A 13,615-nucleotide genomic window follows, 5' to 3' on the forward strand; every position below is an offset into this window, starting at 1 on the left:
TTCGCCAGGGTAGAAGAGAACTAGAAGTCGGGTTCTCACCCATGCCCATGCCTCCTTCAAAAGGAGGAGGAAGGGAAGGAGGATGGAAAGGTTCCCTCCCTCCTCCCCGCCTCCCTCCTCCCTGTCTCCCTCCCCTATCCCTCCCTCTCTTCCTCCCTTCCTTCCCAAAATTCACTGAGCACCTGCCCCTTAGAGTAAGCCCTGCTCCAGGCTTTTGTAAGACAAAAGCCTCATGCGGTCTCACAACCTCCCAGGAGGCAGGTATTTCCTCATTGTTTGCAATGAGGTCTTCAGTGGTCTTCAGCTCCACCCTGCCCTGATCAGAGGTTCTGGCATGATCCTGGGACCTCTGGGACTTAAGATGCAATCCCTCACAAGAGTTAAGAGGCGCCGATGCCACACCTGACCGCAGCGCAGCAGGACACTTGAACAGGGAAGCAGCTAGGCCCAGGGACACAGGGTCAGGTCTAGACTCAGACCTCCTGGGGCCCCACGCCCATCCTTGACCTCCTCCCCACCCACCACCACTGCACCTCCAGATAGGAGGATGGGAGGAGCCCTTTGGGGGCCAAGTTTGTAAACCCAAATCTTTCCATCCCATGTCATCTGAGATAGGAGGAGCTGTGTTTAGTCGCTCAGCTGTGTCCAACTCTTTGTGACTCCACGGACTGCAGCCTGCCAGGCTCCTCTGCCCACGGGGATTCTCCAGACAAGAATACTGGAGTGGGTAGCCTTTCCCTCCTCCAGGAGAGCTTCCCAATCCAGGGATTGAATCCAGGTCTCCTGCATGACAGGCAGATTCTTTACCATCTAAACCACCAGGGAAGCCTGAGCTAGGAGGACAGTGACCTCAAATCCAATTAGGATCATCCCACAGAAGGATGCCTTCTGGGTTCTTGGAGCCCTTGGCCATCAAGAACTTGCCTCCAAGCTGTCCTACCTTAGGTAAGTTACTCATCTTCTTTTATCTGTGAAATAGGGGTGATAATAGGGTCTCCCTCACAGGTCTGGAGTGGGGTTCAGTGAAATCACACCAGCACGGACAGGAGTGCTCGGGGATCATGAGCGTCTCACTGTGTCATCAGCGCCAATTCTTACCTCCTTTTGACTCACACCCGCCAGCCTCACGGTCCATGTCCTGCACGTGGGAAAACTGAGGCACGGAGCCAAGCAAGGCCTGCCAGACTCTTCCCCTTTTGCAGGCTAGACCAAGGAGTCTCTCGGTATAATGCCTTGGGCAGAGTGGTGGGGCCCAGAGTCCTCCTCAGGATCATGGGGGACCCACCAGTCTTTCTTGATGCCTCAAACCCAGGCCTGGAATAGCACAGAACAACCCCAAGGCCTCCGAAATCAACTAGTCCCAGGCAGGGGTTTTCAGATGGGAGCCCAAGGCCCTGAAAGGAGATCTGCGCAGTAGAACTGGGGGCGTCCTTCTCTTCTCTGCCCTTCTGTGAGCTCCCTCCTCGCAGGGGGTCTGGGGAGCTGTCCTGCATCAGTGCTGGGGTGTGAGCCAGACATCAACCTGTGTGGCTGAGTGGCGGGCTGCACACAGGGCCAGGGAGACCCCTGGATATCAGTGCTCAGTTGCTCGGTCATGTCCGACTCTTTTGACCCCATGACTGCAGCCCACCAGGCTCCTCCATCCATGGGATTCCTCGGGCAAGAATCCTGGAGTGGGTGGCCATTTCCTTCTCCAGAGGATCTTCCTGACCCAGAGATCGAACCCAGATCTCCTGCATTGAGGGCAAATTCTTCACCGTCTGAACCACCAGGGAAGCCCCTGGATATCAGGGAAGCCCACAAACCCAGGAAGGCCCCAATGTTTCCTTTCTCACTCTGAAACCTGATCAGAACACCCCCCAGCCCCCAACTGCCACCACCATTCAACATACCATCATCATCTGCAAGATGAAACGAGAAGGCAGCATCCCTTAGTCCTTAGTGGAGACTGGCCACCCGTGCAGGATAACCCTGCAGGCATATTACCTCTCTGCATCCTCACATTTCCTCCCACAGAGGCGGGACTGGCCCACACAGCCCCCGTTTTGCAAATGAAGAAATAAACTAGAGAGATAAGCAGACCACTTCAAAAACACAGGCAATTTCCAGGGAAGAGCCAACATATGAACCCAGAGCTCTTGATGTCCAGAGAAGCCACGGAGCGGGGGAGGAGAAAGCAAAGAAGCAGCTACGGGCTTTTCAGCCACCAGAGAAGATCCAGCTGCTCTGTGGCAGCTCTGAGCCCTCCCCTTACTGGGTAAAGCTCCACCCACCTGGGAGCTGGCTGAGTTTGGCTGCCCTTCTCTGCCCAGCCTGAGTTGGGGCTTCGCCTCTCCAGCACCAACCCATTAACTGCAGTGAACCAAGCTACTAGTCTGTCTCTCCATCCCGTCCTGAGGGCAGAGGCTGTGTCCAGGGCCTCACAGAATCCCCCAGGAGGCCTGGGACAGGGACAGGCAAAGTTTGGTGAGGAGCTGGAGTTAGGCATTTCGGTCCCCTTCTCTGTGAAAACTGGGCATTTGGGCCAGGAGGCGTCTGGTGTCTCTTCCAACACTGGGCGGGACACCCGTCCCGACACCAGGACCCAACATGTTGGAGGGTTGACTTCCGGGCTTCTGGACTCAACCGAGGTCCCCGACCTGGCACGTGGTCAGCCTCAGAGGAGGAAATAGGTCACACGTGGCCTCAGCTAATGCCCTTGGGCTCTCACTGATGGGTTTTCACACACTTAGGAAACAAAACCTGGGTTAGGGAGCCCGGCAGAGAGCAGAAGTCCCTGTCCCGCTGGGTCACATTTGGGGATGAGTTCCTGCAATCTCATCAGGTGCTCTTCTGTTGCCCTGGCAACCCCAGGAACTCCTGGTGGAGCCACCTAATTTCTGAAGGAGAGGGAAGGGGCAAGCATCTACTGTGTATGAGACACAGAGTGTGTGGCTAACTGGATGGATTACAGTGAAAGGAGATGGTGGGAGAGGGGGCACAGGGAGCCCCCATTCTCCTTCTTCCTTCTCCACCCTCCGCAGTCCTTCCTTCCTTCCTTCCCACTGACTTGCCCGTGGGGTTCCAGTCCTCTTTAGGCCTCAGTTTGTTGTTGATTAGCGGCTAGGTCGACTCTTTTGCAACTCTGTGGACTGTAGCCTGCCTCTGTCCACGCGATTTCCCCAGGCAAGAATACTGGAGGGGGTTGCCATTTCCTTCTCCAGGGGGGTTTTCCTGACCCAGAGATCGACCCCCAGCCCGTGTCTCCTGCATCAGCAGGTGAGTTCTTTACCACTGAGCCACCAGAGAAGCCCAGGCCTCCGTTTGCCAAAGAAGATCTGCAATGCGCATAAAGATGGTGCTCAGGGCGCTTTCTCTTCCTCATAACTGAGGAAATGCTCAAGAACTGGAGGTGGGAGGCGGCCCCACTGTGGTGTGGGTGGGCTGGGTGAGAGCTCTAGGAAGCCTCTGGGGCCTGTTCCACCCCCAAAGGCCCCAGAGAGACTCTGCCGGCTACTCGGTGAGTCAGCCTCCCGGGGGAGCCACGACCAGGGAAGGCCACAGGTCATGAAGCACAGGCTCTTTGTCACCGCCTCCTGGCCCAAGACTCTGGTGGTTGCATTGACCACAAGCATGGTCCATTCCCCGGGGGAGGGGGGCGCACAGGATCCCATGCAGGTTCTCATTCTCACCTGCACGCTGACTATACTGGGTGTATCCTTGCAAGTGCTAGGGGGCACACAAGGCTTCCATATAAGCGTGCACAGGAATTGGTACGCATGCATGGTCCCTGGAATCAGCCTGGGACAGACACCCTGGTCCAGGACAGATGAGTGTGAGCCGGGAACACCACCCCACAGTCATGCGGGACTCGGGTCCACACCCACTCCCAGGCCTCCGCCCGCACCAGTAAAGGTACTGGGATGTGCTCACAGCTTCCTTCCGGACAAAAGAGAAGTGAGGAGGGTGAGGAGGGCCAGGGAACTGGGAGGGGTGGCGGTGGGGGGGGGGTCCAAATTGGCACCAGCAGAGTAACCCCCAGAGGGCCTTTGGAAATTGTCCAAACGCCCGGATTTCGTAGAAATAAAATCTGGATCCAGAAGGGGAAGGGGACCCAAGGCTGTGCGGGGAGTAAAGAACACCGTGGTGGAGACCCGCCACCATCTCAACCTGGACTGTGCGCCCTGCCCGGCACACGTGCCCAGCTGGACCTCACCGCTGGCCCCAAACCTTCCACAGCCTCTCCATCTTCTCTGCCATAGCCCTGCCCTCGGACAGCTTGGAAAACCTGCTGCTCTGCCCCGACCCGGACCCCGGCAGTCCATCTTCAAGGTGCTTGGGGCCGATGCCCAGGTTCCTGAACCCCTAGTTGGGAAGGAAATCCACTCTCCAGGACAATCTGCTTTAAGAATCCGATGAAACGCGCACCGACTCCCTCTAAAACGCACCGCTGCAATGCGCCCGCGCAGCAGCCCCAATTCTGTGGTTCCCAGTGCACGACCAACCGAGGTGCGGTCGGAGGGAAAGAAGGGTAGCTGGCAGGTGGCGGCGCCTCTGTCAGTGACCCTCCACGCGGGAGGGCTTCGATATCTCCCCGTAACCCTCCTCTCACGCGCCGTGGTGACTCTGCTAGCTGCCCCCGGAGCTGGATTCCGAAACCGCCCGCTGCCCAGTCCCCAGCTTTTCGCAGCTCCGAGCCTCCTCTTTGCGCACCTCCTTTCCTCTCCGCCAAGCCTCAACTCCCCTTCCGCGGCTCCCTCTCTTCCTTGGAGCTGCTGGTCGCAGGTGGGATGGGGCAGAGAAGAGAGTCTTGGCTAAGGCGGCAGAATGTTCCAGGGAGGCGCGGGGTGCACCGCCGCTGGTTGCGTCTGGGGTCTCGCGACCCCCCGGTGGACACACTGGAGGCTCCGGTCGCACCCCTGAGTCAGCTTTCCTGGAGAGAACGCCGTCCAGGCAGCACGGCGTCGGCTGCCCGCGGGCACCCGGGGAACAGAGGTGGGGGTGTCACCGCCCATCTGTAGGCGAGAGAAGAGGGCACAGGCTGCACCTCTGGGTGGGAGGCCCCTGGGGGACCACCAGGAACTCGGATCGCTGCGAAGCACCAGCTTATGGCTGGAAGGCTTGTTGGCCAGACAGAAGTGTTTCTCTTAAAAGGCCCTGTTTTGAAGGAAGGCCCTCTTAACTCTCTAGTCTGGACCAGCCGTTGGCCAGTGGTGCCCACAGCCCCAGACCAAGGGGTGGGGGGCGGGGCGGGGGAGGGTGCTTTCACTCTAAATTCGCTGGCGGGTATCATCCCGCAGCTAAGGACCCGCTGTCTGGGTTTTCGAATCTGATGACCTGCCTTGTAACCGTAATACCTCCTGGGGAACCGGGTAGCGGGCGGAAGCATGTGGCCAGGTGGCACCTGGGTAAGCTGGGTCCAGATACAGGACCACGCTCCCACCGCCAGTGCCTCGGTCCTTCGGTTTCCTGGTGGGGAGCGGAGGGTCGTGGGAGCTGAGGACGCGGAGGTTGCCTCCAGCCAGGCATTCTCCCAGATCCTCCCCACCAACTCCCCTTTCTCGGCCGCGAAAGGCGCACCCGCTGCAGCTCGGGCTTCGCGGTTCTCCACCCCAAGCCCTCGGAGCCGCTGGGGATCCCGGCAGTTTTCCTATCCTTTCTCCTCCCGCCACTTCGGGCACCCTGGACTAGAGATGAACGGAAAAGTCCAAACCCCAGACAAACGCCGGGACCCCTCCTTCCCTCCCCCCAGCCCCCGTAGACGCGAAGGCCGTTATTTCCATTTTATATTTAAATTTGTCACCGAAACAAAGCCGCAGCAGATTTGCGGGAAGAGAGAAAAGGACTGGGGCCAAGGGCTAAGGTATGACCACGGGGAAGCGTGCGCGCAGCTGCTTTCTGAAACGAAAGTTCTCACGGAGCATGGCGACATTTTACGTTTGGTACTTTTAATTTGTTTTCCTGTTGTGGCCCCTCTCTGCAGCGCACAAAACTCGGGGCTTCAGCGACTTCGGGAGAGCCTTTGGCGGCAAGGTTCCTGGGGCAGCCGGCCGTTCCCTTGCAAGAGTGAGGACCGCGCAAATGCCCGACTGGCAAGCTTATTCTCTCAAGAAACGCCACTATCGGGAGTAGGTTCTCTGGCTCCCCCGAAGCCTCTTCAGAAATTTCCTTGAAACAAGTGAAAAAAAATCCCCCACCCTAGTTTTCGTTTAGGGATACAATATGTAAATGGTCTGTATCTCCATCCACATGGTAGTTATACCGTGAGCACGTAATTAACAATTCTCCAACGTTTCATTAACCGCGTGCTTCACTGTATATAAATTATAATAAAGACACATCGACTGTTTTAAAATAATAGGAGACCTTTAATCTGGGACTCCTGTTTTTCTATTTAAGATTGTATGTGTTTAGGCTGAACTGTTCCAGCAGACTGACGGTTATAGAAATTAACAAAGTAAAAAATTAAAAGCATCTTTCTTCCTCTCCTCCCCACCCCCAATTGACTGGGGATCCTGGACGTCACAGCTCCTATGCTTGAGTTTTCTCTTCCTCATCCCACAATCATCCATGGGTTCTTAAGGCTAATGTGCGCCCCTCAGTTTCTCCCTGTCTTTTTGGGGATCCCTCTTACACGAAGCATACCCTGGTTCTTTGGCTTAATTTGACTATGACCCACATGGAGTTTACACATTTCGTGGTGTGTGGATTGTGTCGGTGCTGGCGGGGGGAATAAAACATCTCTAGCATTCAATCACTGCGTCTAATTCGACAAATCAAGGCCAGCCCCTCGGTGGTGCCCCAGGGGTCTCCGGCCCGGCCCAGGTCTCCCAAGACCTCTGCGCTGAGAGCGCTGCCTTCGCAGGCGCCGGGATGGGAAGGTAGCAATCGGCTAGCAACGAAAACCTGCGTGCACCGAATCCGAATCGAAAGCGAAAGAGGACGTAGCAAGGCTGCTTTCGGAAGCTTCCCGGTGCGCCTGGCCGAGGCCTGGGGTGCCGAGCGCGGCTTGGAGAGTTGGCCCCCTTTGCGAGCGAGATGCCAGGGTCCCAGCTCCTGCGGGGATGAGGCTCTCCCAGCAGCTGAAAAACGTCGGGTCTCCAACATGGTGGGTCTCTTGGGGCTCAAGCGGCCAAGGATGGGCCAGGACTGGTGGGGACTTTGGAAGGGTGAAGTGTGGCCCCAGGGACCCTGGTGGGGTTGGGATTGCAGTAGGCAGGATACGGTGGGGCTCTTGCATAAAATAGCGAATGCATCTGCCTGAAGGGAACCGTGGAGTCACCTTGTTCGTGACCCTTTCAGTACTGACCGGGAAGCAGTGGAGGCGCAGTTAGGGGCAGGGACTTCTGCAGCCTGGATGCGTGTCTCCCCTCGGAGTTCCACATCTCCGAGTAGCACCCCCACTGGAGGCTGCAGGCGGCTCCCTGCTCCGGGCCCTCGGGCCGTGGCCCCAGTGCAGCCCCTGGGCCCACAGCTCTCCCGTCAAGGAGCGCTTGGATCCACGAACTGGCTCCCGGAGGAGGAGACCTCAGACCCTCACTTTTGCTCCGAGCAGTTACACAGATGGAGGAACGGGCCTCTGGCCCCTGAACCAACAGAGCTGGAAAGGTGGTTGCCAGGCCGAAGCCCCACTGGGTGGGGGCCCGAGCCACAGTCAGCCTAGCACCAAAGCTGAGTCTGCCTCTGGCTTTCGCCAAGCTCCCGGGAACCTCCGAGGCTTTTCCCTCCTACTCACTCACTTTCCCCCTTTGGGGTGCGCACTCTCACGAATGTAGGGAGAGAACCATGTCGGTATGTATGTGCTTCAGAGTGCCTGCGTGCTGCCAGCTCCAAAGGTCCTCTGCCCAGCCGCCTCTGTGGGCGCCAGAACCTCACCTCTTGGTGCCTCGGATTCCTCCTTTGGGGCCTAATGTGCCTTTTTTTCCCCCCTACAAGAGCCAGAAATCTCCTCCTGGCCAGAGAGACAGCAGCTGCTGAGAGAAGGAAACGAATAAGCAGAGCTGTCCGTAGTTTGCGGCCGCGCCCTGAGCAGTGCCTCCATCTTGGACAGCCGGGGAGAGCAGTCCTGTTGGTGTTTCCAAGCTGCCTTTTGTCCCAACCTGCGGCTTTGGGTTTTTACCAGCGCAGGGTCAGCGCCCACCCTGTCCTCACAAGCGGGTGCCCAATGCAGCACAGAGGCCGACGGAAGAGACATGGAGGGAGCGGGCTAGACTCTGCTGTCTCTCTGGGCTGGGGGGCGGGAGAAGGGGGCAGACACTCACTACCCACTGAGGCCTGACCGTCATCTCCCTGGGATGCAGGTGAGGAAATGGAGCTTTAGAGAAGCTCCTCACTCGCAGGTCAGCGGGGAGCCCCATGGCCACTGCCCATCGAGGGTGCATTGTGGAGACTGATAGTGGGGGGCCAGCAGGGCTGCTCAGAAGGGTCTCACACTTTCCCCCTTTCCCTCTGAAGCCGAAAACATTTCCAAATGAGACATTGGGAGCCACGTAGGATCTCTCCTTGCCTACTTTCTCAGACGCCTTGCTGGGGAATTTCTCTAAAATATGAAAAACCAGTGCAGAGGGAGAGAAAACTGTCCATGGGGCGTTCCGTCTGGGATATGCCCACACCTAACGTTCCCAAAGGACAGGGGCCAAGAGGGGCCTGGGGGAGGAGGAAGCCTGAACCCCGGGGAGGTGGGGGGGCACAGGGACAGGGTGAGAGCCCCTCGATGCCTGAATGTGGAAGGAGCATTCTGTGCAAAGCTGCGGCTGTGATTCACGCTGCTGCCTGAACTCATTCCAACAGGAAGGTGGAGAGGCAAGGTAGAGGAAGTGGGGAAAGCCCCGGAGCTCTCAACCTGCTTGTCTGTTCTCTAGGTTTGAGAGCATGCGGCTCTGTGTGAGGCCACACGAGTGTACTAGGCATGTGTGTGAGCCCGCTGCTCCTAAAGAAGAGGTTTTATGTGTGTGAGAGTCTGTGTAGAATCCAAGTGTAGACAAGAGTATGACCCTGTGAATGTTTGTGCGTGTCAACAACCACTTAGTGGACCCCTTCTGAGCCTGTGGGGAGCCAGTTCCAGGCTGAGTGTAAAAAAAAAAAAAAAAGCATCCACAGAAGTTGTTTCCTAAGGTTATTCCAGTCACAAAGGCCTCCACCACGTCTCACCTCTGTCCCCAGGGCCTGGTGTCTCTCCATCCCACCTGGATCAGGGCAGCCAAACCCACTGTACCGTCAGAACCAGCTCATTTCCAGGTCCCTTTGTGAGGGCCGTGGCCCAAGGGGGAGCGTGTGAAACCAGCGCTCCTAGCCCAGAGATTCTCCCATCCGTCTCAGTTTCTCTCCCTGCCAGACTGGGGCTCACCAGTGCCGATCCCATAGCAGAGAAGGTTCTGGCCACAGGCCGCCCTTGAGAAGCCCTCTCCTCCTCTTTTGTCGCGGCGCTCCGGGGCCCAGGCCTGCGTCCCGCGGCCGCGTTCAAGGGGGCTTGGAGGTCATTTAGGCCTCGAGTTCCCGTTGGGCCCAAATCAGGACCCAGAACCTTCCCTCTGGCCCAGCACCGAGCCGCCTGGAGCTCTGTGGCTTCCTGTTTTCCCAGCCGCTCGGTCCTAAAGCGTGGTTCGGAGGCCGGCCGCCTCCCGGAATCGCCCAAGGCGAAGCGCTTGGGAACTCTGACTCGCCCGCCTCGCCTGCCGCGAGCCACCTCGATTCGGGTCATCCGCGGCCTCGGGCGTCTTCGAACCCGCGCCCGGCTGGCTCCCCTGCGCCACCGCACCCCCGGTGCGTCCCGCCGGCCGCGCGTCAGGCTCCCGGCCGGGCTCCGCACCTGCGATGCTCCCACCTGCAGCGCCGCCCGAGGAGCCTTCCAGCCGGCCAGGAGCCAGGCCTCGGCGGCCCGGGAACTCGGAGCCTAAGCGTTGCGCTGCGACTGTTTCCCGCCGCACGCTGGGAGCCGGTGCTGCGAAGCATCCGCTTCGAAGCCGGCCCGGCAGGCAGCGCAAAGCAAGCGGTTTGCGGAAACGGCGAAAAGGAGAAACGAACTCCGGCTTGAGTTTTAACAGCCAACACTCCGTGCCCTTGGCCGAGGGATCCCAAGGGGGCTGGACGGATTCCCCCGGTCCCCTCGGACCGGTCGATCCCCATTTTCCGACCCAAAGTCACAAACCGCTCGGCCCCGCGCCTCCCCAGCCCTCCAACTCTCGCCTCTGGCAAGTTGATCGCGTTTCGAAGGTCCCGGAGCCCTGGGTCCAGGAGTCCCCAGCCCCGAGGGATTCGCACGTGCACTCACCGTAGCAGGGGACCTGCAAGGCCGCGTTGTGGCCGCCGCCGCCTTCCTGGAGTTTGAGATTGCCGTCCGGGGGCGTCTTGCAGGCGCCTCGTTGCAAGTAGAGATGCGGCTGCGGCGCGGGCGGCTGCGGCTGCGGCGCGGGCGGCTGCGGCTGGAACTTGCTGAAGGAGCCCCGCGCCCCGGCGCCGCTCTCCAGAGGTGCCGCCGGGTCCTGCTGCCCGGCGCCGTAGCGGGCCCGGCTCTTGGCGTCCCCGAATCCCTGCCCTTTGGCGGCGGCCGACAGGAAAGTTGTGCTGAACTTATCACCGCCGGGGTATGCCCTAAAAGGCGACGAGCCCTCCCGGCTCTGCGACACCGGGCTGTAGTAGGCGTCCATGGCAGCAGCCGGCGACTCGCAGTAAGAGACGCAAGTCTCAGCATTCATGCCTGGCTCGCGCGGGCGACGGGCGGGGGCGCGAGCGAGAGCGCGAGGACGCCACCGCGCGCCTTGGCCGGGAGTTTGGAGAGGCCGGGAGGCGGTGGCTGTGCGCTCCGCGCGGGCCTGCTCGCTCCCCCTCCTCCCCTCCACGCCTCTCTCTCCGGCTCCTCACCCCCTCCTTTCTCTCCCTTCTCCCTCCCCACAGCTGGCCAAGGAAGAGAACCGAGGACTGTAAAAAGATTCAGATGTTTCGGAAAGTTGACCAGATCTCCCAAACCCTCTTAAGGTTTTTGAACCGGAAAAAGAGAGTGCCTTTCCCCCACCCCCCCCGACTCTTTCTTTTTCTCTTCCGTTTCCCTCTCCTCCTCTCTGCCTACTCCCTTTCTCCCTCACCCTCACCCTTTCTCCCTTCCTTTCTTTTAAGGAGACGCTACTAATCCGGTCGCCACTCGGAGGGGATTCTACGCGGAGCCGCCCGAAGGCCTTTTCAAGTCAAGGCGGGGCCAGGGAGGTCTCTGGACTCCCGGGCTCCCGAGGCTAGGTGGGTCCAAGCTTTGGCCTATGGGAGGGGGGCATGCACAACTTTAGTGATGGATTAAAAACAAACAACAACAACAACGAAAAACAATCCAAAAAATCTGACAGGGTTTGACATTTGGAGTCAGAGAGGCCGCTAGCTTCTGGGTGCAGGCAAGTCGTTGGGGGCACATCCCTGCGAATTTAGCGCGCAGCTTCGGTAAACGTAGCGCGCAACTTTCGTCTTCCCAACTGGCGCCTTTTGCTCTGTTTCCAACCCCTTTTCCTTATTGTCGGTTCCTCCTTGAAAGTAACACAACTTTCATGTCACACACACACACACACCCGCGCGCTGCAGTCACCCTGCGCACGGCAACTTTCTTGTTAACTGTTTTCCTCCCCTTATGGGCACAAGCTAGGGTTGCGGAGGAATCCATGTTCACTCAGACCCTGGAGAAGCAGCAGGCTGGTCCAGTTTCTGAAGCTTTGCGCCCAGCGCAGGCGATTTTCTGGCTGCGTTAAGGGCGCTTTGAGAGTGTAAAGTCGGGAGACCCGCGCCTCACCGCGCCTCACCGCTGCTCACTGCTCAGGTGGGGGTGAGACAGTCTCTAACCTCTGGCCTCACAGTCCCCACTGGAAAACTAATGGCATGGATTTGACGGGTTGTGTGCGCCTCAGGGCCCTGGAACTGGCCACAGCAAGGGAACAGGACTTTGCTACAGTGAGCCGCGTCCCTTCCACAGGGCTAGTCACTGACTGCGCCTCACAGCAACCGTGCTTGATGGAAATCGGGGTCCCCAAATTTCCCGATGAGCAAACCGAGGCTCAGAGAGGTATGAGCCCTTGACTGAGGTCACACAGCTCGGAAGCAGCAGCGCCTCCCTTGAAACCCACGCTGAGGCTGGTCCCTCCGCCGGTCTGGGATGACGTTGCTGACAGCGAAAACGAAAACACGCAGAACGGGGGAAACGGATCTCTGACTGCAGAATGACTCGGGTTTGGAGGAGCCCACTAAGAGCAGTTCTGGATAAACTGCAGAGAAAAGGATAGAAGACATATCTCAAGGGAGGCTGGGAGTGGGGTGAAAGGTGAAGGGGCAAAGTAAAATGAGAGAGGGCCTGAGCGCCCTGAACCCAGGAATGTAGGTCAGAAGTCAATCTTCTGCACCTAAAAGGTCCCCCTAAGAAGAAATATCGGGGGGGGGGCGTCATGCTTCTACCCCCAACCTTATCCTAGCTAATCCTCACCCCCACCCCTCTCCCTTGGTATCTCTGTTCCTTGCTCTGCCGCCGACTGCGCGATCCCACATCTGGTTTCCATCGCGGCTTACCTTGAAGTGCTCGTTAATAAAGATATTCTGCAAACCGTGGCCCGGGGTGCGCAGGCCCGAACCCCTCCCCCACTGCCCATAGGGACCCGCACCTCTCTAGCTCACAGGCCTAAGCCAAGTGAGGATCTCATATATACTGAGTCCTTACTGTGCCAAAGCCATCTCTTGGGGCTCCCCCAACAATCTGGGGATGCTGGTCGTCCCCTCATACCCATTTTCCAGATGGGTAGACTGAAACTCAAAGACACCAACTAATTTCCAGCCTCAGTTAGCCAAAAGTGAGTGAGCCGGCCATCGTCCCAAATTCTCCTGTTCAGCCCTAGTTTCTTTTAGTTCTTAGACTCTGCCAAGTTCTGGAATTCCCGTTTCATCCCTGTGCTTTTTGTCTTGCCAATAACTTGGTGTTCAGCAAAGAGTGTCTTCCTCCAGGAAGTCTTCCCATCTTTCCCAGTCTAGGTGCAGCTCTGTTTTGGACTTCAGGGTTGTCTGGTTGCCGGTTCAGTGTTCATCTCCATCGCACTAGTCTGAGGTTGCAAGAGGGCAGCTTCTGCGCTGCCTGGCGCCCCACAAATATTTACGGGATAAAATATTAGAGCCTGGGTTCCTTCCACTGCTCAGCGAGGCAGTTCCCAGCGTATTTGGTTTCCTCTAACCAAGGACGACCGGCTGCTCGCCCTCCCCCTCTTCATGAATCAAGCGACAAAATTAAGAGTAACCCTGGCCGCACAAGAACAGTGAGTTCTCTCAGAGAAGGGACCAGGCCTGTCTTGCTCACTGCAGGGCTTGGCACATCCTAGGTGCTCATAAAATGTGCATTGAATGAATTAATGAGAACACTGAGCGGTTTAGTCTGAGATCTTAGAGGCACATTTTCGCTAAGGCATTCCAAGCTGAGAAGGCTACTCCGGTCCCCTGCGCCCCAGAACTGGCCACTAGAACCCAGATGATGTCTCCAATCCTTCTACGTCTCTCCCCTCATTTTCCAATTCCAGGAGTAGACACAAGGGGGAAACTAAGAGAAGTCAGCTATATGGGGTGGGGAATGGTCACTAGACAGGTAGAATGGCAATTACCATATTCTCTAGTAACTTCTGAGCTGCTC

At 58.0% G+C, this 13,615-nt stretch overlaps 1 protein-coding gene across 1 annotated transcript in view; it reads right to left on the reverse strand.

Moving 5' to 3' along the window:
- ALX4 (ALX homeobox 4) overlaps window positions 1-10,673 on the reverse strand; it is a 49,664-nt gene extending 38,991 nt beyond the window's left edge. Inside the window, exon 1 of the mRNA XM_052653322.1 lies at window positions 10,250-10,673. Coding sequence (XP_052509282.1) covers window positions 10,250-10,673 — 424 coding nt within the window. The remainder of the gene's footprint in view (window positions 1-10,249) is intronic.
- Between the last annotated feature and the right edge of the window lie 2,942 nt (window positions 10,674-13,615).

This window comes from Budorcas taxicolor, chromosome 15, assembly GCF_023091745.1.
Source record: "Budorcas taxicolor isolate Tak-1 chromosome 15, Takin1.1, whole genome shotgun sequence".
NCBI classification, from domain to species: domain Eukaryota; kingdom Metazoa; phylum Chordata; class Mammalia; order Artiodactyla; family Bovidae; genus Budorcas; species Budorcas taxicolor.